The sequence below is a fragment of the Cnephaeus nilssonii genome (genome assembly GCF_951640355.1).
Source record: "Cnephaeus nilssonii genome assembly, chromosome: 12".
Taxonomy (NCBI): domain Eukaryota; kingdom Metazoa; phylum Chordata; class Mammalia; order Chiroptera; family Vespertilionidae; genus Cnephaeus; species Cnephaeus nilssonii.
In genome coordinates, this window is record NC_137083.1 from 56559484 (window position 1) to 56584295 (window position 24812).

Below are 24812 nucleotides of genomic sequence, written 5' to 3' on the forward strand. Positions count from 1 at the left end.
GGCTTGGCTTGGCCTGTTCGCCCCGTGATCACGGGCAGCTTGGACCTGGGCTCTTCGCCTGCAATCGCAGGGCGGCTTGGACCCGGGCAGGTGGTGTGGCGGCTTGGTTCAAGCCGCCTGATGCTGCCTGCCCGGCTCCCCATCTCAGCTTGGATCCACCGGTGGCTTCAGGCACTGCCCCCTGCTGCCTGCCCATGTCCCCAACTCCATCGGCCGTATAGGGCCTCTGCCTCCACCACCTGTATATGCAAATTTACCCGCCATCTTTGCTGGGTTAATTTGCATATCACTCCTGATTGGCTGTGGGCGTAGCGAAGGTACAGTCAATTAGCATTTTTCTCTTTTATTAGTGTAGATTATTGTATTACTTTTCAAATGAACAAATGTAAGCCTACTTTTGCCCCACCCTGTATATATCCCCCTTTCCACTCAATAGATTGCCATAGAAATCACGTCAGAAACTTGAGGGCTGAATTTTTCTTTCTCTTTCTCCTTCTCTTCTTTTGCCTCCCCCAGTCTCCTCCTTTTTCTCCTTCCTACTTTCTCATGGGTTTATTTACAGATACAGCCTTTAGGAATGTAAACTGTTGGATCAGAACTTGAGATATTTCCCAGGCTACTTTAAGATTTCAACTGTGGAGCCATGAATTATTTTCTTGACAATAAAACTACTTTTTGTTCATATTAGTCTTTTGTCCAAATTGAAATTCTATTATAGTGTTTTGAGTGGATTTTCTTAATTTCGGTAGTTTTTCTTTCTATAAATACATGTATTTTGGTTAAATTAGAATTTTAACTTTATACCATCAGTAGAAAATTTATTCAAATACTTCACTATTTTCAGTTAGAAAATGTCTATGACTAATTGCTTTTAAACTTTTCAAAGAAGAAAAATAAAGTATGCATTTAATAAGTAAAACAGTTATATAGAACTAATTTAAATCACTAACGTAGTTATTTTGGGAGGGAGGGGAAGCTTAAGTTAAAGTTCTATGTAGATGTGTAGATGGGGGAAATATATCATAAGATTTGGGGCCTTAACTATCATGATTTCCATTTAAAAACTTTTTTGTTAGTAAGAAAAATAGATGCTTAACACTTTTTTTTTTTTTTTTTTGCTTAAAAATACAAAGAGGTATGCATTACTTTTGCTCTTAAAATTTTCCCTAGCTCATTTTTTCCCCTTTGATTTCCATTAGTTCTGTGTGATACTGGTAAGTAAGTAAAAATAAGCCTATTATTTGTATACTAGAGGCCCAGTGCATGATTGAATCATGCAGGTGTAGGGTCCCCTACACGCTTTCGCTTTTCGCGGTGGAGCTGGGTGCCTGTCCGCTGGTGCACCAGGCCTTTCAGAAGCCTCCAGCTCAGCGGAGGCTTCTGAAAGGCCTGGTGCCGGAGCAGACAGGCACCCAGCTCCCCCACTTTTGATGGTCCGCGGCCGCTGAGGGGGGCTACCCCGCTGTTGAGAGGCGCAGGGGGCAGGAGTCCCGCCCCCTGCGCCTCTCAACGGCTGCTGAGGGGGGCTGCCGCGGACACCTGGCTACCCTGCCGTTGAGAGGCGCAGCTGGGTGTCCGCGGCAGGCCCCCTCAGGGGCTGCGGATCTGGCCGTTGAGAGGCAAAGGAGGCAGGAGTCCCGCCCCCTGCACCTCTCAACAGCAGGGTAGCCCCCCTCAGTAGCAGCGGATCCGTGCCTCTCAATGGCCGGATAGGCCACCCCGAGTCCCGCCCCCCAGCCTCCCGCCGCCCAATCGTGGGCATAGCGGAGTGATGGTAATTTACATGTTACTCTATTATTAGATAGGATGTATTTTAGACCTTGAGTAGTCCTAGGTTAAGAATCCCAGAAACAGAAATATGTAGTTATATGTATAATCGTGTTAAAAACACAGCATTTTGTTTTATTTTGCAGTTTTTATTCTTAATATATATGCTTTGCTGTGATTTTTTTTTTTAATGTGAACAATTTTTTTTTTTTTTTTTTTTTGCCAAAGTCTCAGCCATCACTACCATTCATGTGTGTCTTGTAGTAATTTTGTTAGTGAAAAAATAACCCTCAATTGGGAACATGTCTGACATGACGTGTTTGTTTAAGGTGATCACTTTGGTCAGGATCAGCCCAGTATGGATTTTGTGTTTTTTTTTTAATTTCAGAGAGGAAGGGAAAAGAAGAGAGAGAAACATCAGTGATGAGAGAGAATCACTGAATGGCTGCCTCCTTGCACTCCGAGCTCAGAACCTGGGCATGTGCCCTGACTGGGAATCGAACCATGACCTCCTGGATCATAGGTCAACGCTCAACCAATGAGCCACACTGCCAGGCCCAGTATGGGTTTTAACAGCAATAAGAAACTATTCTTCAGAAGACATTTAAAGTGTTTTATAAGCATACATTATGTACTTATTAAGTACATACTCACTAAATGAGTGATTGTTACACTCATTACTTTGAAATAGATTCATATTTATAACTGAGTTGGATGCATTCATTAAGACAGACCTTTCATATTAACTTTGTAGAAAACAGAGTAACAGCAAGTTGATTTTATACTTCTTAGACCTTCTGCCTTTTATGTTGTGCCATCCATTTGTTTTTTCTGTATTGTAAAGTTCCAGATAAAGTATTATCACCTTTTTTGCTTACTTTTCTCCTCAGTAGTAGTAACACAGTAGAATCCATCACTGTATTGTAATTTAGAATTCTGGTACTGTTTTACCCACTCACGCAACCAGTTCAGTAATATGATTCTTTTGGCAAAGTTATATCCTAAGGTAAGGACTTTTACCCTTCAGGGCCTGGGTAGAGAGCAGGGCAGAGGCAGGATTGTAGGAAAGGAGGGACATAGCATTCATTTGATTCTCAAAAGGATCTGTCATTTAAAAAATAGGAAACATTGCCTTTTTTTTTTTTTTTTTTGAGTGAAAGCAGTTTTATTATAGAAAAGCTCCGTGCTGCAGGGAGGGGAACCCAAGCTGGTTGCCCTAAACACTGCATTCTTAAGGAATTCTGAATTCTAAGTGGCAAAAGGTAATACTGTAACTGAATTATTGGGGACACTATATAGAATTTGTTAAATTTAATAGTTTTGCTGCATTCTACTCTGTCAGTTATCCAGTATTAATTTACTTTCAGTGCTACAAAATGGTCATACATATGCTAATTTAGTCTCCTGTTTTGTTAAGTAGCTTTTGAGGACACTGGTTTCTTGTGACAGTACAGTATGTACTTATGCCTTAGAACTCAGTTGCAGCAACCTGTACATATCTTGGAGATCAAAGGAAGAGAATTGTTTCTTTTTGCCTGAAGAATGGCTTAAAGTTCTCTGCAGGAATCAGATGACCATTTCATTTAGAAATAGTATAAAGAATGCTATCCCATCTGAATGTTTATTATTCAAAGGAACCATATTGTGTAATAGAGTCCTGTAAGAAGTACTGGATCTAGTAAATATCTCCACCACACCAAGTACACTTTTGAGAAAAATATAGAAGATTTTGCCATTAAGAGCAGGAAATCGAAAACTATTAAAATATACCTCATATTTATAAATGGGTTTTTATTCCATATTAAAACTATTTAGGAGAATAGCTTTGGGGAAAAACTGAAGATTGCAAAAAGCTGGGGGGAATCTACTAAAAGAAGAGTGAGACATCTAGAAAAATAGAAATACTAAGTACACTAGACTCTTTCTGACCTACTCTATATTTGTATTATAGATGTTTGATCTACTAACACTTATCACAGAGCCCCTTGAAATGATTTCTTTTCTTCACTAGTGTGTACCTAATCTGTTGTCCCTTGTTTGCCTTAAACTTCCAGAAGCTTGTACTTGCAATGATAGTAATAGCAGCCCATCAGAAGAAAATTTACTGTCTGGATCATATAAGTGATTAGAATAATAATGTCATAATACAGATAAAGCAAACCAAATCTCATATGTGCCCTGTGTTATGAAATAAACATAACAATAATAATGATATTCTAATGGTCACCATTTAATGTTAGATTATTTGCTGAGTACTTTGTCTACATTTTGTCACTGAATTGTCATAAATTTTTGATTAAAAATAAAGGTATCTTGAAAGATCGTTTTTGCAGAAATTCAAGTAACTTGCCCAGGGTAACGAAGCTAGTAAATGGCAAAACCAGGATTTGTCTTTAGATTGTTAGATTCCAAAAACCACTCCCAATTCCATTATATGAACATGAGTACTTTTAAAAAAACGTTATCTTTCATTTACAGTTTACATTTTATATTATTTTGTATTAGATCAGGTATACAACATAGTGGTTAGGTAATATACTTTACAAAGTGTGTCCCCACCCCCACCCCCAATATTTTCAGTACCCACCTGGCATCATACTTAGTTATTACAATACTAGTGACCTGGTGCATGAAATTCATGCACATTAAAAGGGAATTAATTAGAGGAAATATTTTAATATTGCTATTTGCCCTTTCTCTATAATAGAAGTGTCAGAGATGAAAGAAAATTAGTAAAATGTATACGAAAATCTCCCTCCTGTCAGAGTCTGGGGCGCGTCGCGGGACCTAGAGTCAAGTCCCCACCCACCACCCACACGTGCTTCAAAAATGTAGGAGACCCAGACCCGACTGGCCCTACCCCCATCCAGCCTCCAGGCGGGGGGGCACAGACTCAGGTCCCCCAGCCTGGCATTGGGCGGGGGGCGCAGTCTCAGGTCCTCCATCAAGCCCTGCCAGGTGGGGGGGCGCAGTCTCAGGTCCCCCGGCCCGGCGCCGAGGCGGGGCTGCGGCCTAAGGTCTCCCGTCAAGCCCCTCCAGTGGGGGGATGCAGCCTGAGGTCCCCCATCAAGCCCCACTGGGCGGGGGGCACGGCCTGAGGTCCCTCACCCTAGCCAGGTGCCATGCAGCCTCAAGTCCCTGCTGTTCGGTCGTGACATTACGGTGTCCTGGCTTATTTGCATATTCCTCTATTATTAGCATAGATTATTGACAATATTCTCTTTACATCCCCATGACCAGTCTCCAAACCTCCCTCCCATCTGGCAACCATCAGTCTGTTCTCTGTGTTGAGTTTTCTTCAATTTTGTTTGTTTGTTTATCTTGTTCTTGAGATTCCACATAAGTGAAATCAGATGGTTTTTGTCTTTTTCTCATTGACTTATTTCACTGAGCGTAATACCCTCTAGGTCCATCCAGGCTGTCACTAATGGGGTGATTTTTTTTTTTATGGCCCAGTAGTATTCCATTGTCTATATGTACTACAGCTTTTTCATCCACTCTTCTTATTGATGGGCACTTGGATTGCTTCCATATCTTGATACTGTAAATAACATTGCAGTGAACATGGGGTGCATATGTTCTTTCAAATTAGTGTTTTTGCATTTCTTCCGTTATGCCCAGAAATGAAATTAGAATTGCTGGGTCATAAGGCAGTTCCATTTTTAATTTTTTGAGGACCATACTGTTTGCCATAGTGGCAGCACCAGTTTGCATTCCCACCAATAATGCACAAGGGTTCGCTTTTCTCCACATCCTCACCTACACTTGTTTGTGGATTTATTGATGATAGCCATTCTGACAGGTGTGAAGTGATATCTCATTGTGGTTTTAATTTGCATTTCTTTGATAATTAACAACATAAGTGCATCTTTTCATGTCTATTGACTATCAAAATGTCCTCTTTGGAGAAGTGTCTATTCAGGTCCTATAACCATTTTTTTTTATTGAATTGTTTGTGTTTTTTTGGTGTTGAGTTGTATGAGTTCTTTATAAGTTTTGGATATTAACTCCTTATGAGATGTATTATTGGTGACTACCTTCTTCCATTCACTAGATTGTAATTTTGCTTCCTTTGCTCTGCAAAAATTTTTAGTTTCAGTGTATTTAGTTTTTAGTTGGTTTATTTTTTCTTTTGTTTTCTTTGCCTGAGGAGATAGATCAGAAAAAATATTGCTAAGAGAAATATCAGAGTTTTTGTTAAACCTCACCTGAGGATATTTTTTCCATTTATTTATTTATTTATTTATTTATTTATTTATTTATTGAGAGAGAGAGAGAGAGAGAGAGAGAGAGAGAGAAATATATCAATGTGAGAGAGACACATTGATTGGTTGCCTCCTGCACTCATCCAGACAAGGGCTGGGGATCAGACTCACAACCCAGGGAATCAAACCCCGGACCCTTTGGTCCACAGGCCAGTGTGCTAACCACTGCTCAGAGATTTTACTACCTATGTTTTCTTCTAGGAGCTTTATGGTTTTGAGTCTAACAGTTAAGACTTTAATCTATTTTTAGTTTATTTTTGTATATCTGTAAGAAGGTGGTCTGGGCTTGCTTATTTATTTATTTATTTTTCTGCTTGAGTTTGAGTACTTTTTAAAAGATTAAGCAGGTAAAGGAGGAATGGAGTTTCATTTTATGTTTGTATGACTTAGCACAAACCTATTGCCAAAAGAGAAACTTTGGAACCACAGTGAGCATAGTCCAGCTCATGCTGAGCCTATTGGAGCAGTTACTTGACCTGATGAACTTTGTCTTTTTTGTTCACTTCTGTATTTCTACCACTTAGAATAATTTCTAGCTCATAGTGGGTGCTCTTAAATGTTGTGTGAATCACTGACCAAATAAATGACTAGTGAGTGAAAAATTCTTTAAAGCTTTAAGGTCTTATAAAAGATCTAGAGCAGTTTATACCAGGATAACATGAATTTATATAGAAAGAGCTTGCAGTTCTCTATCCAGAAGGCAAAAATCAAGATCAGATTAAGCTGTATCAGTTCAAGGTGAACATCTTTGGCAAAATTTAGAGTCTGAATGGCAGGCAAATAAGAATGTCCAAAGTCTGAACAGGAAAAGGGTGTTAGCAGATACAGAGTCTGGGTGAACCAGTTCACTTCCATCTTGGCATTAACAAACTGGCAGGAAAAGGGTCTGAATGGCAGGGAGAAGGGTGTATAACATCATCATGGGCTTTACTATTGTCTGGTCTTACTTTCAGTGAATTTCACTATTCTTTGTTCTCTAAATTCATCATAATCTAATTCCGTACTTCACACTCTAGCATCTTGACCCATTATATATTAGTTTCTGTAGTAAAGCCAGGCATGGGCAATGACTGTTAGTATTTTTACACAGCACATAATCAGCCCATAAATTCCTTTGTCTCTCACCAAGGCCAAGTGTTAAGATTTTTCTTTCTCTTTTGTGACTCAATTTCAGAGATGTTAAAATACAGGAAAACATGTGTTTTGGAACTAATGATATATGATATTGTTTTGTTCTATAAAATAAAAGGTTTAATGTTACAGGGTATTTGGTATTAATCTGCATGTTCAGAATTAAGAGAAATTTTAAGTAAACTATGACTCATCTACTTGACAAAATATTCTGTGGCTTTCAAGAATAACTGCAAGATCTCTCCTGTGTTAAATAATTAATAGTGTCATTGTAACTTTTTTTAAGCAACTACCTTTCATAGGAAAAAAAACAAAACAGAAGTATGGCAAGATAGTAATAATGGTTGTATTTTGGATGGTAGGCCTTACTAGAAGAAACATTTTATTTTCCAAATTTTATTTAATTCATGTGTTACTTATTAAGTATGTGTATGGTGACAGTGGGATTGTTTGTAACACTTATGAAAAGAGTGCTTAGAAATAAGTCCTGCTATACTAATTTTTTGTAGTTCTAGATTGTTAGATAAAGGAAATCTCAAACTTTCATAGACATTTGAATGTCTCAATGATATGCTTGGGGGAATGATGGAAAAGGATGATTGGTTGAGTGAAATGAGCCAGATTCAAGACTCTGAATTGTAGTACCCAAATATACTACCTCTTTATATAGCAAACTGGAAGGAAGTTTACTGAACACTGGTGGGGCTCATCCTTCAATCTTACTTAAATTTTTTAGAAATACCTTAGTGACCATGATGAGGAAAGGTGAGATATAGGGTGGGGAGGATATGGATTAACAAATCTATATCTATACTAATAAAAGGGTAATGTGCTAATTAGACCAGATAGACTGGATGTCCTTCCGGACAAAGCCACGGTGGCGGGGGGTGATCAGGCCAGCAGGGGAGAGCAGTTAGGGGCGATCAGGCCGGCAGGGGAGAGAAGTTAGGGGTGATCAGGCTGGCAGGGGGGAGCAGTTAGGGGCTATCAGGCAGACAGGCAGGTGAGCGGTTAGGAGCCAGTGGTCCCGGATGGATTGCAAGAGGGATGTCCGGCAGTCAGACATCTCCCGAGGGGTCCTGGATTGGAGAGGGTGCAGGCCGAGCTGAGGGTACCCCCCTTACCCCCCCCCCCACACACACACCCATGCACAAATTTCGTGCACCGGGCCTCTAGTATATATATAAAAGCCTAAGTGACTATTACGACCGGACGACTGGCCGATAGCTATGACGCACACTGGCTACCAGGGGGCAGACACTCAACACAGGAGCTGCCCCCTGGTGGTCAGTGCGCTCCCACAGCCAACCTCCCATGGTCCCTCCCCCTGGCCGGCCAGCCCTGATCACTGGCCAGGCCGTGGGACCCTACCCATGCATGAATTCGTGCACCGGGCCTCAAGTTCCTTTTAATAAGAATCTAGAAAGAACTTGGAGCCTGGAAAAATAAGATGAATCTTATAAGATGCAATTGAATAGCAATTAATATGATGGCCCTACATATATACTCAGAAAATCAGTAGCTGAAGTGTAGGATAATAAGAAATTACATAGAAAAAATTTTGTTTTAATTACAATGTGATGTGACTGCTAAACATAATTAATAATCTAATGTGAAATAGGGACTGCTTGTTTCATGTGTCCCCAGGGATAGAACCAGAACCAGTAAATAGTGATTTTTCAGCATTTAAACAGGAATGGATTGATCAGTAAGATCTTGAGTTGCCTTTCATTAGAGAAGTTCAGTTGCAGGTAGAGTATACACAAGCAAGGATTCAACCACAGAATGGGTAGTTGAATTAGATGGCATTCAAAGTCCTTTTCAACACAGATTCTGTGGCTTTTCAGACACTCTAGTAATGATTTTAAAATACCTCTTTGTGAAGTGGTAGTTGTTTTAGTAAGCAACAGGTTACATAATGTGACAAAGATGGTATAAGTAACTACACCAATTCATTAAATTGGACTGTTACGCGCAAGTCGCATATAGACATAGGTGATATATACTAGTATAAGTAAGGCATTGTCCTTTCTTTAATGGGGGTTTTCATTGAGATTCATAAATAACAAATATCTTGAATAAAGATAAATGTAGTAAGAGACATATAAACAAGAAGTATAAGGATTAAAAGGAGAGAATCCTTTATCAAGAGTATCAGGTAAAAGTTTTATATAGAAAATAAATCTTGAAGGGTTAGTAGAATTTCAGAAATTGAAGACATGAATGGAAGTTGGGTACCATGCCAAAGGAAGACAACAGCAAAAAGTTTGCCAAAAGTGGGAAAGCACTGGTTTGTTCAGAGCAGTGTATGAATGAGAATAAAAAGGCCAGAATGGTAAATTGAAGATGACTTCAGTGTCACCATGAGGATTTTTGTTCAACAAAAGAAACAGTTGAATTTTTTGCATGATCATTTACTCTTTATAACACTGATGTACTTGATTTATATTTGTTGAAATGTTGAACGTAGAAAAATTGGGTAGAAAGCTATTCAAGTGAGAAGTAGTGAGGCCTCTGATAATAATAGTGGTTGATGTTTATTGAGTGCTTTCTATATAATCCCAGGCACCTTACATTATTTTGGTGAAGCCTCATAACAATGATATGTAGTAGATGCTTTCCAAATTAGCACCTTCTGGTTTCCAGTTGGCTTATGGGTATTCCATACACCATAATGTATTAATTTATTTCTTCAGGCATATTCTCTCGCATACACCCACCATCTCCAAATCAATAGACAGCGTGTCTAATACTGTTATTTCCTTAATTTAGCATTTTATGATATGCTATCATAATCAACAGCAACAAAGTACCAAATTTGGCATTGTGAAATGTGATTTTATTTAGAAGTAGAAGATGTAGTCTCTGACCCCCAAGGACCTTTACAATTTAATTTACACAAAATATAAATACATGAAAAGCTAAATTGCAATAAAAAATAAATTGTCAACAAGTAAGGTCATTGAGCATTCTCTTCATTGAAGCTCTTTTGTATCTTCCCAAGTAGGCAGCAAATTCATTATGTCAGACTTTTCTATTTTATCCCAAGCAAGTAGCATAGTGCCTAACTTATGATAGGCTAAGTAAATGTTTGTTGAATTGTAAATAGTGTGTCTTTTTCTAATGCAGTGTTTCTTTCACCTTTTAAAATTCATACATTAGTAAAATAACTCAGAGTAATAATCGATTTTAAAGAAAAAACACTTGCCTTTGAAAAATATGTCTATAATTTTTTTATATTGTTCATATTGTTATATTAATCTTCCTGCTTGATCTAGCTTATATGGAAAGTTAACTATACTGTAGCAGCCATTTTCAGCATCAAAACTCTTCAACTACTTTGTTCTCGTAGCCTGAAGTACAGAAAACCTATTTTCTTGATCTAGAATATGAGTGGGGTAGGGGCGGGGGGCAATTAAAGATTGATACAATCACCAGATGCCTTTAACACATAAAAGTAAAGAGCATGAAAACTAACTGTAATAGAATTGAAAGGTTATCTTCTCCACCCACTGGTTATTCAGTGAGGAAATAGGTCTACCACGCTTGTGAGCAGTAGCAGAGGTCACTGGAGCCAAGGCTTCTGTCTGGTATTCTTTCCACTATTTAATAATACTTCTCTTCATAAAAGTAGAACTTAAGTAGGCAGTGAAAGATAGGTAAGACTGAGATACCTAAGCAAATGCATTCTAATAGAGGAATGGATTCTTAACGTCTCAGGGGTCATGACCCCTTTGAGAATCTAATGAAAAGTAACATGGACTCTACCTAGAAAATTATATACACATACAAAAGAATTTGTAGACTCTTTGAAAGTCTGTCCATAGATTGTCTAGTGGTCTGTAGATCTCAAGAGGAAAGGTACAGAATCAGAAATTATCATACCATATCATGGTATCAGAAATAGATGAGACTGAATTAGATTTTAGAATATTGTGCTCTTTCATAGTCATCTCTCTTTAAGGAAGTCCTCCAAGCCATAGAGTAGATGGCCCAAATTCCTAAAGCATCCATGGGTGGGAAAGAGGGGTATCAATAGCTATGGATTTAGGGTCGTGGCTTTTATATTAAAACAAACAACACATATATGTACATATGCTACGTGCTTATTCATGCAGAAATATTTCTATGAATTTTTAATTTGGCTATTTTTTTTCTCTTCGATTCAGGGAAGCATGTATTTTTCCTCCATTGTTATTTAGAGTACTTCAATGAAAAAGTTTGTGAAGTAGAGAGTTAGCAGGGCAGGCTATTTTATATTTTGTGGGTGGGTGAGATATATAGGAATTAATACTAATTTTGTGAAACCAATTAAATAGTGAAAAAGTTTTTGTGGGTAGAGACCTGCAATTCCTCTTTTTTTTTTTTTTGTAGCCTTAGCATGCCTAATACAAAGCTAGGAACCTGGTTTCTCGGTACATAGTAGTTGATTTATTGATATTAAAGATAGAACTAGACAGTTACACCAATAAATTGTTAGTCAAATAAGAGAATTTATTGCTATAAATGAGGCTTTCTGTTATTTAGAACAGTAGTGCTTAAGAAATGAAACATATCTAGCTTTCTCAAATGCCAGTAATGTCATTTAATTTTCAGAAAGTTGAAAAACTTGTCCAATGTTCAGACCTAAAATGCCATGCTTTGACATTGGAATAAATCATAGTATAATAATTAGATTCTCTTCCCAATGTAGAACTCACCAACTTATTGATGTAAACTTGTCATGCATTATCACTCCTTTTTCTTTTTTTAATTCTAAGAATAATTCCAGTTAGGACCAGAGAAGACTCAGAAGCTCATCTTGAGTTGTTAGAATACAGAGTAATCTATGACTCTTCTTGGGTTCCATTTGATTTAGAATTTCACATAGACTTTCTCCATCCCACCATAATCTAAACCTTGAGAGGCACAAGGAAGGAACACGGTCACCACGGTGGTTCTGCATAGAGTGTATTTAATTTAAACTCAACCAGAAAATATGAAGTAATATTTTCTTATCTGCAATATTACATATATACTACACATATGGAATATACCATATTTAGAGAAAATAATAACTTCAATTGTAAAATACAATTTTAATATAATAAAAATCTATGTTGTGTATTCAACAATCAATAGGCTTCATGTTGCCATGAAAGGAAGGAGAGTAAAATGAAACTGGATAAATTACTCTTGCTAAAAGGGAAAGGTGAAACTAGAATAGGCCTGGATGTGATGACAAATTAGGTTTGCCAGCCTGCTTTACCCCAACTGTATATGGCAAATAGAAGTTATATGCAATTATTTGTGACCTGCGTGGTTATTTACACACACATCATAGTAAGAATGTTATTGCTGCCAAATTCCATGGCATATGCTATTACTGCATGATGTCTTTAAAAACATGTGTATAAACTTTATCCCTAAGGAAGTATTATTCCAAAAAAAATTATCAAGATATTTCTAAGTAGATATTATAAAATTATATAAGGACTAGAAGCCCGGTGCACGAAATTCGTGCACGGCGGGGGGTTGTCCCTCAGCCCAGCCTGTACCCTCTCCAATCTGGGACTCCTGGAGGGATGTCCGACTGCCCATTTAGGCCCGATTCTGGTGGGATCGGGCCTAAATGGGCAGTCGGACATCCCTCTCACAATCCAGGACTGCTGGCTCCCAACTGCTTGCCTGCCAGCCTGATCACCCCCTAACCACTCCACTGCCAGCCTGGTTGATGCTTAACTGCTCCCCTGCCAGCCTGTTTGCCCCCAACTTCCCTCCTCTGCCAGCCTGGTCACCCCTAACTGCCCTCTCCTGCAGGGTTGATCACCTCCAACTGCCCTCCCTTGCATATCTGGTCCCTCTCAACTGCCCTCCCTTGCAGGCCTGGTCCCTCACAACTGCCCTCCCTTGCAGGCTTGGTCCCTCACAACTGCCCTTCCTTGCAGGCCGGGTGCCTCCCAACTGCTCTCTCCTGCTGGCCATCTTGTGTCCACATGGGGGCAGGATCTTTGACCACATGGAGGCAGCTATATTGTGTTGCAGTGATGATCAATCTGTATATTACTCTTTTATTAGATAGAATAGAGGCCTGGTACAGAGGTGGGGGCCAGCTGGTTTGCCCTGAAGGGCATCCCGGATCAGGGTAGGGTTCCCTTGGGGCGTGGGGCGGCCTGAGCGAGGGGCCTGTGGTGGTTTGCAGGCCAGCCACGCACCCTGGCGACCCAAGAGGAGGCCCTGGTATCTGGAATTTATTTTCTTTCTACAATTGAAACTTTGTAGCCTGGAGTGGAGCCAAGCCTGCTGTTCCCTCCGGGGCGGCAGCTATTTCTGTGGCAGTTAATTCACCTTCTACAATTGAAACTTTGTTGCCTTAAGCAGGTGGGCCCGGCCAGGGTGTGCGGAAAGCTTTGCTTCCCCTGTTGCCGCCGGCAACCCTGGCCTGCTCTCTTAGGCTCCATTCTGCCGCCATTTGTTTGAATTTGTTTACCTTCTATAATTGAAACTTTGTAGCTTGAGTGGAGGCTTAGGCCTGCAACGGCTGGCAGAAAGCTTGGCTTCCTCTGTTACCTAGGAAACCTTGCTCTCTGTGGCTGTAGCCATCTTGGATTGGGGTTAATTTGCATACTCGCTCTGATTGGCTGGTGGGCATGGCTTATGTAGTGGAGTGATGGTTAATTTGCATATTACCATTTTATTAGAGAGGATAACCAAATTTATCAGCTGTTTGAATTATATATGATGACAATCTGAAATCATAACTAAGATTCTAAAAATTTGTTTTAAACATCTGGTAGAAGTGGATGAGTCAGGAGAGGAAACAGTGAAGCCCCAGGCAGAAAGTAGGGGGAAAAGTGAGAAAATGTGGTGTTACTGAAGCCAAAAGAAAGAGTGTTTAAAAAAGGAAAGAGTAGTCAACATTGTCAGTCACAACATGGAGATCATTGACATCAGCAAAAATGGTGTTCCAGGTAGAAGTCAGATTAGAATGGAAGGTGAGAAATTGGAGATAGCAAATATAGACAGTGCTTCTTTGGAAAGTTTAGCCAAGAAAGGATAGGAAAGAGAACAGTCACTAAAAAGTGGATGTCAGGTCCAAGGAGAGGTTCTTGTTGCTGTTTGCTTTTTTAGTGGAATAGTTGTGAAAAGCATATGCTGATGAGCCAGTAGAGCAGGAATGGTTGAAAGCACAGACAAGAAAAGGGATAAACAAAGGAGTAAGCTTTCTAAGAAAACAAGAAAGAATAATATTTAACACATATAGGTGAGAGATTGGCTTTAGATAGACGGCTTGGTAGAGAGAAGTTCTGGAGGAATTCTTGTCTGAAGGCAGTGTTCTGTGAAAAGAAGGATATGAGGTTATCTGCTGAGAAAGAAAGTGAGGAGAGAGAAGTTGACAGTTTATAAACAACGGAAGATATTTAAATAATCTCCATGGAGAGTGGAAGAGCAAGATACAAAGGAAAACATGGTTAGATTGTCATGTAATGTTAAGGGGCCTGTTGAAATTGTGCAGAAAATTTCTCTTCCCTGGCCCCAGAATCTGGGAGACAAAATTAATATGAGATTTTTGTCTAGCTGGTAATGTCTTATGAAATTAGAATCAAAATTACAGAATAGGTGTCTAACTTCCTCTGGTAATGTCACTAACGCCTAGAATATGGATGGAGGGTACGGAGAAAGGAACTAGATAGAGTATTATCTTCCTTTTCTGTTTCACCACCACTACTGAAGTTACTGCTGAAAACCTGAAATTGTCATTTGTGCTCTCTACATTGGTAAACATCATTGCTCTCAAGTTACTACTGCTATTACTAGATAACAGTGTTTGGTTGAAATGGAAGATCTCATGTGTGATCTCCAAGTCTATTGTTTGAGCAACTTCACCATTTGCTCAGTCAAAAAGCTTCTATTACATAAATGTTTACTATGTCACAAACTATACTAGGCACTGGAGATGCAAAAGTAAATAATGGAGGCATGGTTCCTGACCCATGTCCATAGTGAATATAGATGCAGGCAGTTTGAGTAGAATGTTATGTGTTATGACACAGGAAAGTACAAAGTACTTGAGCACATCTGTGAGGATCACATTTCTCAAAGTTGAGGTGATTAGATATGACTTTCTAGGAGAAGTTTTATTAAAGCTTGATTCTGAAGAATTAGTAGGAGCTAGCTAAATAAAGCGTAGGGGTTAGAAATGCTGTGAGATTTGGAAAGGTCATCATGGGCTAGTATTTCCATATGTCCTAAACTATGTTGTTTAAACTTGATCCTCTGGGAGCAATGAATAGTCATCAAAGTACTTTAAAAACATTATTAATTGATTTGAGAGAGAGAAAGACGTCTGTTTTGTTCTTCCACTTAGTTGTACATTCATTAGTAGTTTCCTCTGTGCCCTGACTTAAGATCAAACCCACAACCTTGGTGTAAAAATAGAGCCACAGAAATTTGTTATTGAGGTATAATTGAAATACAACAAACTGCAGATAAAGTATACAGTTTAAGTTTTTGACATGCACACACCTGTGAACCATCACCACTATCAAGTAATGGAACAACATATCCATTACTCTCAAGTGCCCCTTCATAGTCCCTCCCAGGATCTGCTTTCTATCACTATAAATTAGTTCGAATAGTTTATAATTTTAAGACAATGCCACACATTCTTGATTACTGCAGTTTTTAATAATTTTTGAGATCAGTTTGTGTTGGCCCTCCAACTTGTTTTTTGTTTTTTCAAAGTTGTTTTGGCTATTCTCCATTGTTTTTGTTTCCATATGAAATTTAGGGTCAGTTTGTTAATGTCTTAAAAAATACCTGCTAGGGCTTTGTTTGGTATTGCATTGAATCTATACATCAATTTGGGGAGAATTGAATCTTTACAATATTGAGACTTCTAACCCACAAACATAGTATGTTTCTCTGTTTATTAGATCCTCTCTAATTTCTATCTACAACGTTTAGTAGTTTTCATTGTATAAGTATTTCACATTTTTGTTAGATTTAATAAATTGTCTTATATTTTTTAATGCTATTGTAAATACTGTTTTAGCTTGGATTTACAATTATTCATTACTAGTATAAAATGCAGTTGATTTTGTATATTAATCTTTTGTCCTACAACATTACCAAAATTACTTATTCTAGTAGCTTTTTGGTAGATTCCTTTGGATTTTCTGCATAGATGATGATATCATTTGCAAAGACAGTTTTACTTCCTTTTCAAAACGGATGCCCCCTTTTTTTTCTTGCCTAATTGCACTGGCTAGAATCTCCAGTACAACATGGACTAAAGTAAGAACAGATAACTTGTTCCTGATTTTTAGAGGAAAAGCATTCAATCTTTTACCAGTTACTAATAAGTATAATGTTAGTTGTAGTTTTTATATAGAAATCCCTTATTAAGCCAAGGAAATTTCCCTCTTTTACTTCTTTGCTGAGTTTCTAGCAGCAATAGATGTTGGATTTTGTCAGATACCTTTTCGTCTACTGGGATGATCCATATGGGTTGTTGTTTTGGTTCTTTTTACTTTGTTAAAATGGTGGGTTATATTGGCTGACTTTTCAAATATTTAACCAACCTGTATTCCTGGGATAAATTTGAGTTGGTCACGGCATATTATCCTTTTTATATATTTTTGGATTGTCTACTAAAATTTTATTCAGAATTTGTGTTCATGAAGGATATTAGCCTGTGGAGGCCTAGAATCCTAGTGATGCTAATCTCATGGAATGAGTTGGATGCTTCCCATTTTCTGGAATAATGTGTAGAATTGTTACTATCCTTTTCTTCTTGGCCATCTGGGGCTTGGAAGTTTCTTTGCATATTCACTTTTATTATTTTTAAACTTACTGGGCTGACATTGGTTAATAGGTTCATACAAGTTTCAAGTGTACATTTCTGTGATACATGATCTGTATATTGCATTGTGGCCCACCACTCACTCTGGCTAGAGATTTATCAGTGACTTGATCTCTAAGAATTAGCTTTTATTTCTGTTCCATTTCATTGGTTCCTGCTCCGATTTTTATTCGTTCCTTCTGCTTACTTTGGATTCAGTTTGTTTTTAAATAGACTATCTTTTAGAGCATTTTTGGTTCACAGCAATATGGAGCAGAAGCTGCAGAGATTTCCATATACTTTTCCCCCCTAGTTTCTGAAAGTGAAAAGTACAAAGGTCATTTATTTGAGACCTTTCTCCTTTTCCAATACAGGCATTTAGTACTATAGATTTTTTTCATAAATACTGCTTTTGCTAAGACCCTGCTGAAGAGGATCCTTTCTTTTCAGTCAGTAACTTAAAGCTGTCATTTTTTTGTCTGCTAAAATAATTATAAAAGTCAATGTCTGCAGGGATAAAGGATAAAGTTTAAACACAACAGCTCCATTTTGTATGCATTTTGCATGCTTGTACTAAGTAGGGAAGGAAGGTGTCAGATATTTTTTCACAAAGCTATCCTATCAGTTGCATACTGCAGGTATTTCTTTGCTTTGATTCACTGAAAAGACCTATCCAGCTAATATCAGTAATAGAAAGGAAGTGTTAATAATAAAAATTAAACTACTTCTGTGAATCATTTAAGCAATATCTATCTTTAGAGTCTCACATTTCTGCAGTTGTGAATAAAGACTAATAAGGTGGTACATCAAATTGCTGTTACTATTTAAATGTGTTTCTAAATATAAAGTATTATATCATTGAATCATTTCTTTGTTTATATTTTACCTGTTATGTAGAAACAAGTTTGGATAGTCTTTTAAAACCAGTATAAGTCAACATCAGGGATCCACAGAAAGCATTTAATCTTTTACGTTTTACCCTGTGTCAGGTACTGTGTTACATACTTTGCATGAATTATGTCCTTTAATGATGCACTAAAACCCTGTGAGATATAAGTATTTTCATTCCCATTTTACAGATAAGGAAACTGAGATTTAGAAAATAGTCTGAGGTCCCACAACTAAGTGGTAGAGTTGGAGTTAACTGGGAGTAATCCAGTCTCCAGTGATCTTAAGCATGTAATAGACTGTTATCCATATAGAGTATGTTTGAAAGAAAAGCTCATAATAGCTATAAAATGAGTTCTGAATATCTCAGTTCAGGATATGCTTGATGAGTTGACTAAACCAAACTAGATGAATAATACTGTAGTTAAAAAAATAAATTCTTTCAGACATTTTGCTACTCTTTAAAGTCTGAGTTTTCCTTAAAATAAAAAGAGGCCCAGCCAGTATGGCCCAGTTGGTGGAGCGTTGCCTCATGCACCAGGAGGTCAGCAGTTTGGTGCCCTGTCAGGGCCTATGCCCAGGTTTTGGGCTCGATTCCCAGTAGGGGATTTGGAGGAAGCAGCTGATTGATGTTTCGATGTTTCTCTCCTTCTCCCTTCCTCTCTCTAAAATCAATAAAAACATATTTAAAAAGGGGGAGGAGGGCAAATACTGAATTGGAGGCAGTGTGGTAGTTTTGGGGGTTTAGATCTCTACTCTGTTACTGAGCCACATTAAAAAGTTACTTAACCTCTTTCAGCTTTAGACCTTCCATATGTTAAGTGGAGATTTTCTCCTTTTAGAATTATTTAAAGATTAGAGATAATGCATGTAGCACAGTGCCAAACCTGTAGTAGCTGGTCAGCAGAGAGGGTAATTATATTTATTACTAGAGGCCCAGGGCACGAAATTCATGCACGGTTGGGGGGGGGGGGGGGGGCGCGGCAGGGGTTGTTCCTCAGCCCAGCCTGCACCCTCTCCAATTTGGGACTCCTCGAAGGATGTCCTACTGCTGTTTACAGGGATCGGGCCTAAATCAGCAGTCGGACATCCCTCTCGCAATCCGGGACTGCTGGCTCCTAACCGCTCGCCTGCCTGACTGATTGCCCCTAACCACTCTACCTGCCGGCCTGCTCGCCCCCAACTGCCCCCCCGTGCCAGTGTGCTCACCCCCAACTGCTGGCCTGCTCACTCCAAACTGTATCCTGCCCCCCCCCCCCCCCCCCCCCCGCTGACCTGATCACCTCCAACTGACCCCACTGATGGGGTGAGGGACTGAGGGCTGTTTTCAGGCTGGCCACAACCCCTTCAGGGTGGGGGTTCCCACTGGGGTGCCTGGCCAGCCTGGGTGAGGGGCTGATGGCTGTTTGCAGGCTGGCCAAGCCCCCCAGTGGGGACCCTCACCCCATGGGGGGTGTAGCCAACCTGGGTGAGGAGCTGAGGGCTGTTTTCAGGCTGGCCATGCCCTCCGGCGATCCAGGCTCCCAGCCCCTCCTTTTTTTCTTTTTTTTCAGTGCCTCCTTGAGCGGAGGCCAGGGCCGGCTGGAAGCAGGTATCTGGGATTTATTTATCTTCTATAATTGAGACTTTGTATCCTGGAGTGGAGGCCAGGGACACCTCTGGCAACCCAAGCTCCCAGCCCCTTTTTGAGCGGAGGCCAGGGACGGCTGGAAGCGGGTATCTGGGATTTATTTATCTTCTACAATTGAAACTTTGTAGCCTTGAGCAGAGGCCAGGGCCAGCCAGGGTAGCAGGAAGCTTGGCTTCCTCTATTGCCGGGGGCAACCCAAGCCTCCTGCTTGCTCCAGCTTCTTGGCTGCTGCCATCTTGCTTGGGCTAATTTGCATACTCACTCCTGATTGGCTGGTGGGCATGGCTTGTGGGTATAGCCGAGTGATGGTTGATTTGCATGATTCTCTTTTATTAGTGTAGATTGTTAGAATCTCTGTTAATCCTCAATGAATGGAAACTATTTTTGAGGCCTTAAGTTCATCTTATACTAACCACCTCCTGTCCATCACCAAGATTGTCATATTCCTTCTGAAAAGTATTCATGTAGCACTGAGTTCCTTTCCTTCATAGCAGTTATATTTTGAAATACATTTAAACCTGATTACACTAGATGGTAAGCTCTATGCAATAAGAAGCCATGTCTAATTTCGCTCACCATTGTCCCCTGTGTACAATGCTTACCATACAATAGGACTATGAGTGAATGAAATGAATTCTTAATAGCTAATACATTCCCTGTGATAATGGCCGACACCATCAAAGTAGTGATGCTTTCTTTGAAGAATTAAAATACATGTCATGTGATATGTGTAAAAAAGTCAGTATTTGAACTCAGCAGTTTCATGTGGCCACCTCTTGAAGTTATGCTGATTGAACTTCTTAGAAATAGAGCACTGTTATATTTCATTACATTTAGCATTATTGCTTGTTTTCAGTTTGACTAATAGTGGTTTGAATTACTATCAAACTGTGTGCAGAATTGCAAGTTTTTGGTTACTTCACTTTGCAAGAAATGCAAATATTTCACAAAATTCTTAGAGCTTTAAGAAAGTAAAAATATCAAGCACCTTCCCTCCTTCAATATACTATCCACATAAATACTGTTTTCTTTGGCTTCTTTTATAAGGGAGAAGATGTCAACCGGACGCTAGAAGGTGGAAGGAAACCTCTTCATTATGCAGCAGATTGTGGGCAGCTTGAAATCCTGGAATTTCTGCTGCTGAAAGGAGCAGATATTAATGTATGTAAAGAACATTGTCATTCTAGAAAAAAACATTCCTGTTGTATGCTTTAGGTAATTATTTTATATAGATGTATAAAATAGTTCTTGTGGAAACCTCATTTTAAGTTATACAGTCTGAAATTATACCATAATCTCTGTAACTTAGAAATGTATAGTTGGGATTTTAAACAACAAGCAAGCAAACTGACTTTCAAGCTGAGGATCAGGATGTTTCCCCTTGGCTGCTGCTTTTCAGGTTCTAATGCAACTTGAGAGTTGCACTACGTGTAGGTAGCAAATGCTATCTGCCAGTGGACCGTAGGACCCTGCAGTCATAGTAAATATGGTGCATTTTTTGACAGAGGTCAATAAGCAAGTGGTCATACAGAAGCAGCCATCTCCTGACTCTTTCCTTTTGTGGCTTCTGCATTTCAGAGTTTTAGAAAAATGTTAAGTAACCATGACAGCAAGTGAGATGAACTTCTCACATTTCAGGGGACAGTAAGTCACTTGGCTGAGCTGTGGCAATCTTTTCATTGGCTATGTTCTTCCCTTCAGCACCTCAATGGTATTTCTATATTAGTGGGGAGTAAGGCTCAGAGAGATTATAACTAGTCACACAGTAAGTGGCAGAGCCAAGATTTGAGCTGGGGTCAAAGCCCTCTTCCCTCTACTTCACTTTGCTGACTCCCAAAGAGAAACCTTGCTTGTGGGCTTGGGCCTCTAGAGCAGCGGTCACCAACCTTTCGGACCTCACGGACCACCAGTGGTCCACGGAGGCGACTGCAGCTCTAGAGGGCAGCTCTCCAGAGACTAGAAATGTGTACCTATAAAGTGATTTTGGATAGAAAGGCAAATAGGTAAACATTGACTTTAAAATATTCACAAGTGTTTGCTAATTCCATCTAGAAAGAAGAAATGAAAAATGGATAAGGTGGTTTTATCTCTTTATTATTTTTCACAGGCTCCAGATAAACATCATATTACTCCCCTTCTGTCTGCTGTCTATGAAGGTCACGTTTCCTGTGTGAAATTGCTTCTGTCGAAGGTGAGGTCAATTACTACTTTTTATTGCCTTTTCCACTGCTGTGTGACTGTTTCAGCTAAGAATTTGGTTAATTTATTTGTTTGGCCTCAGGGACAGAAATCTAGTAGTATCTAAAATTGAGGTCTAGAATATTATAACCCAAAATAGCTGGTCCACAAACTGTTATAGTGGTAATGGGTAAGAACCTTGGGCTAGAATAGAAAACAACAGTCTCCATAATCAAGAATAGTTGCTGTGAATGGCTCTGGCACGGTAGCTCAGAACGTTATCCCGATGTGCCGAAGTTGGGCACATACAAGAATCAATCAATGAATGCATGAATAAGTAGAACAGAAAATCAATGTTTCTCTCTCTCTAAAATCAAATAACTTTTTTTTTCCACAGCAAACTGTTTAACTGAAATAAGTATTGTAGTTAACAATATAGAAAATGTTGTGGACTAGTAGCTGTTTACAGACCACACTTTGAGTGGCCCTGGATTGAAATTTGTAAACTTCTTTTTCTGTAGTACGTACTGAGAAGAATACATACTGGGAAGAGTATTAGAGGCAGTTTACTCTCTAAGTAAAAGTTCTCCAAGTCATCTGGTTTCTTGATGTTACTGAGATCATGGTAAATCTGGAGTTTTCCAGTGTTTTGTCTTTGCTGTTATAAATTCTTAGATGGAGTTCAAGATGGAGTTCAAAACCCAACCTCAGGAATTAATGCACCAGTTGCAACCATTTAGCTGTATTAGGACCTGCAAATATTGGGAGACAAATCTTAATAAAATAAGGCACTAGTATTAATCCCAAGCTTATCATTTTATGGCCATACTCTAGAAAGTGTTACTTATAACATTTCATTTGGTATTTTAAAAATCCCTGCTGAAAGAAGCAAGAAAGAAATAGAAATCAAATGAGTAAATGCATTTTGCCACCATACCTGGTACATTAGTGTTTAATAAATAGCTTTTATTATAACTAAGACTGAAGAGGATTTTATGCTTCATCAAGTCAACTTCAGTAAAATTGGGAAAGAAGGTAGCACATTTGTCTCATAATACTTTGAGAACTTTTTAAAGATACTGTTCTGAAAGTAGTTAATTCAGGTCCTTTAAAACTCAGGGTTTTTACCCGTAGCTTCATGTTAAACAGTTACTGGATTTCTTTAAATGTGTAGTGGTTGTTTTATGAGTTTTGGGGGGATTTTGGTAAATATCAACAGTAATTGTTAGCTACTACACACATACTAATTCTCTTAAAACCAACTGGAAATAATATTTTTTGCCACTAATAGATTCAGAATGTGTGGTAGGATGTGCTCACAGAGACTTCCAGTCACTGACTTTTCCTTCCCCCATATTCATGAAAAGATTAAAAAGCACCTTTGTAAACTACTAGATAATTTTATCCCTAGGGGATTATTTTTACTGTATTAAAAACTGGTTGTCACAGGCTACAAATATTGATGTATAGTTCATGAAAGATGTATAAAATTTCCCATATTTTATTAGTTTGGACTCTTTGTATTGCAAGTTACTAACCCCAGCTCAGATAAGCTTAAGGATATCTTGTTGACACATATAATTCTACAGTTGAGGCACTGCCTGACCCTGTGCTTAAGCCATGGGACCAGGATCAGATTTCTTTACCTATAAGCTCTCTGCCTCAACTTATCTGCTAATCGTATAGTAAAAGAAACAGTTAACAAGACTGTTGTATATTTGAAAGTTACTAAGAGGGTAAATCTTAAAAGTTGCCATCACACACAAAATTTGTAAGGATGAGAAGTGATGGATGTGAAGTAACTAAACTTACTCTAATAATCATTTCACAATATGTACAAATACCAAATTAAACTAATACAGTTGTTACATGTTAGTTATCTCAGTTAAAAATAAATACATTCATAAGTCAGAATAAAAACAAAGAAATTACCTCTTTCCGTGATGTTTTTCTACCCCGCCAAGGGTGAAATTGTCTGAAAATAAAAACCTCCGTGGGATCATTTTTAGCTTAGGTCCTTAGGCTCTGGTCATTTACTAAATAAGATGCCCCTAAACATGCTCAAACTGTGGATCCAAACTATTTCTTTCTGATATGCCTCTCTTTCCTGTGGGACAAACAAAATAAGACATAATTATTCTTATGCTAGAGAGGATCTGAACCATTCATTGTTCTCTATCCCTTATTGCCAAAATATGTTCCAGGTCATTGTTAAAAGGAAGGCTTGATTTACATGAAGACCCCAATATGTTATCCCAGAAGAATCGCTATAAATATGTACTCTGTTGCTAAATTATTGGTAGTAAGTTGAGGTGTCTGACTTTAACTAGCTTATTTTTTTCTTTTACTTGGTGCCTGCAGTTTTGTTCTTTTGCTTGTGTTTGAGCCTTGATTTTTGTAGCTAAGTCAGGGACATTCAGAGATGGCTCTATTGATAGCAGATCAATTTTAACCTTATAGAGCTGATTTTTGTTTTAGATGACATTTTTTAACCTTTATAAAAGCAGCCTAGTAAAATTGAGTTCTGCTTTTTCAAAATTACTTTCATTTTATTATTGCATATGCTTCTTTAATGGATACCCTATAGTTTTCTTAACCAGTATATTTTTTTTAGAAACTGATTGTACTCTAAAAAATCCATAGCTGCTAAAATGAAGCTGTTTCAGTGCCTTTTTTACATTAAAATCAATGTTTGTATTATGAAATCTATTCTACTTTTTATCAAAAATAGAATCCTTATGCATTATTATAAATTCATTTAAAAAGTATTTAGTTCACGAAGTTTACCAGATTCATTGACATTCTTAGTATATTATTCAGGTGGTATGTGAGTAGCATAGGAAAAAAGCCAAAACAATAAACAGAAATTTAAGAATTCAGTATGATTGCAACTAAGAATTCAGTATGATTGCAACTAATGGGGGGCGGGAAGAGAAATCACAAAAACAAAAAGATTGCTGAAATTAAACTATGTAATACTTACTGGACTATTTTTAAAATTTAATGCAGTAGAAGATGAAATTTATGACACAAGAATTTAAAACATTTAATTCATGATTATCCATATAGCAAAAGAAGAAACTAACATCTATATAATATGTTTTAAGCACTTTGTATATATAATCTCCTT

The 24812-nt window shown here is 38.5% G+C and overlaps 1 protein-coding gene across 1 annotated transcript in view; it reads left to right on the plus strand.

The window, feature by feature from the left end:
- MTPN (myotrophin) overlaps positions 1–24812 on the plus strand; it is a 59957-nt gene that overhangs the window by 19297 nt on the left and 15848 nt on the right. The window contains exons 2-3 of the mRNA XM_079786633.1: positions 20552–20665; positions 21612–21695. Coding sequence (XP_079642759.1) covers positions 20552–20665; positions 21612–21695 — 198 coding nt within the window. The remainder of the gene's footprint in view (positions 1–20551; positions 20666–21611; positions 21696–24812) is intronic.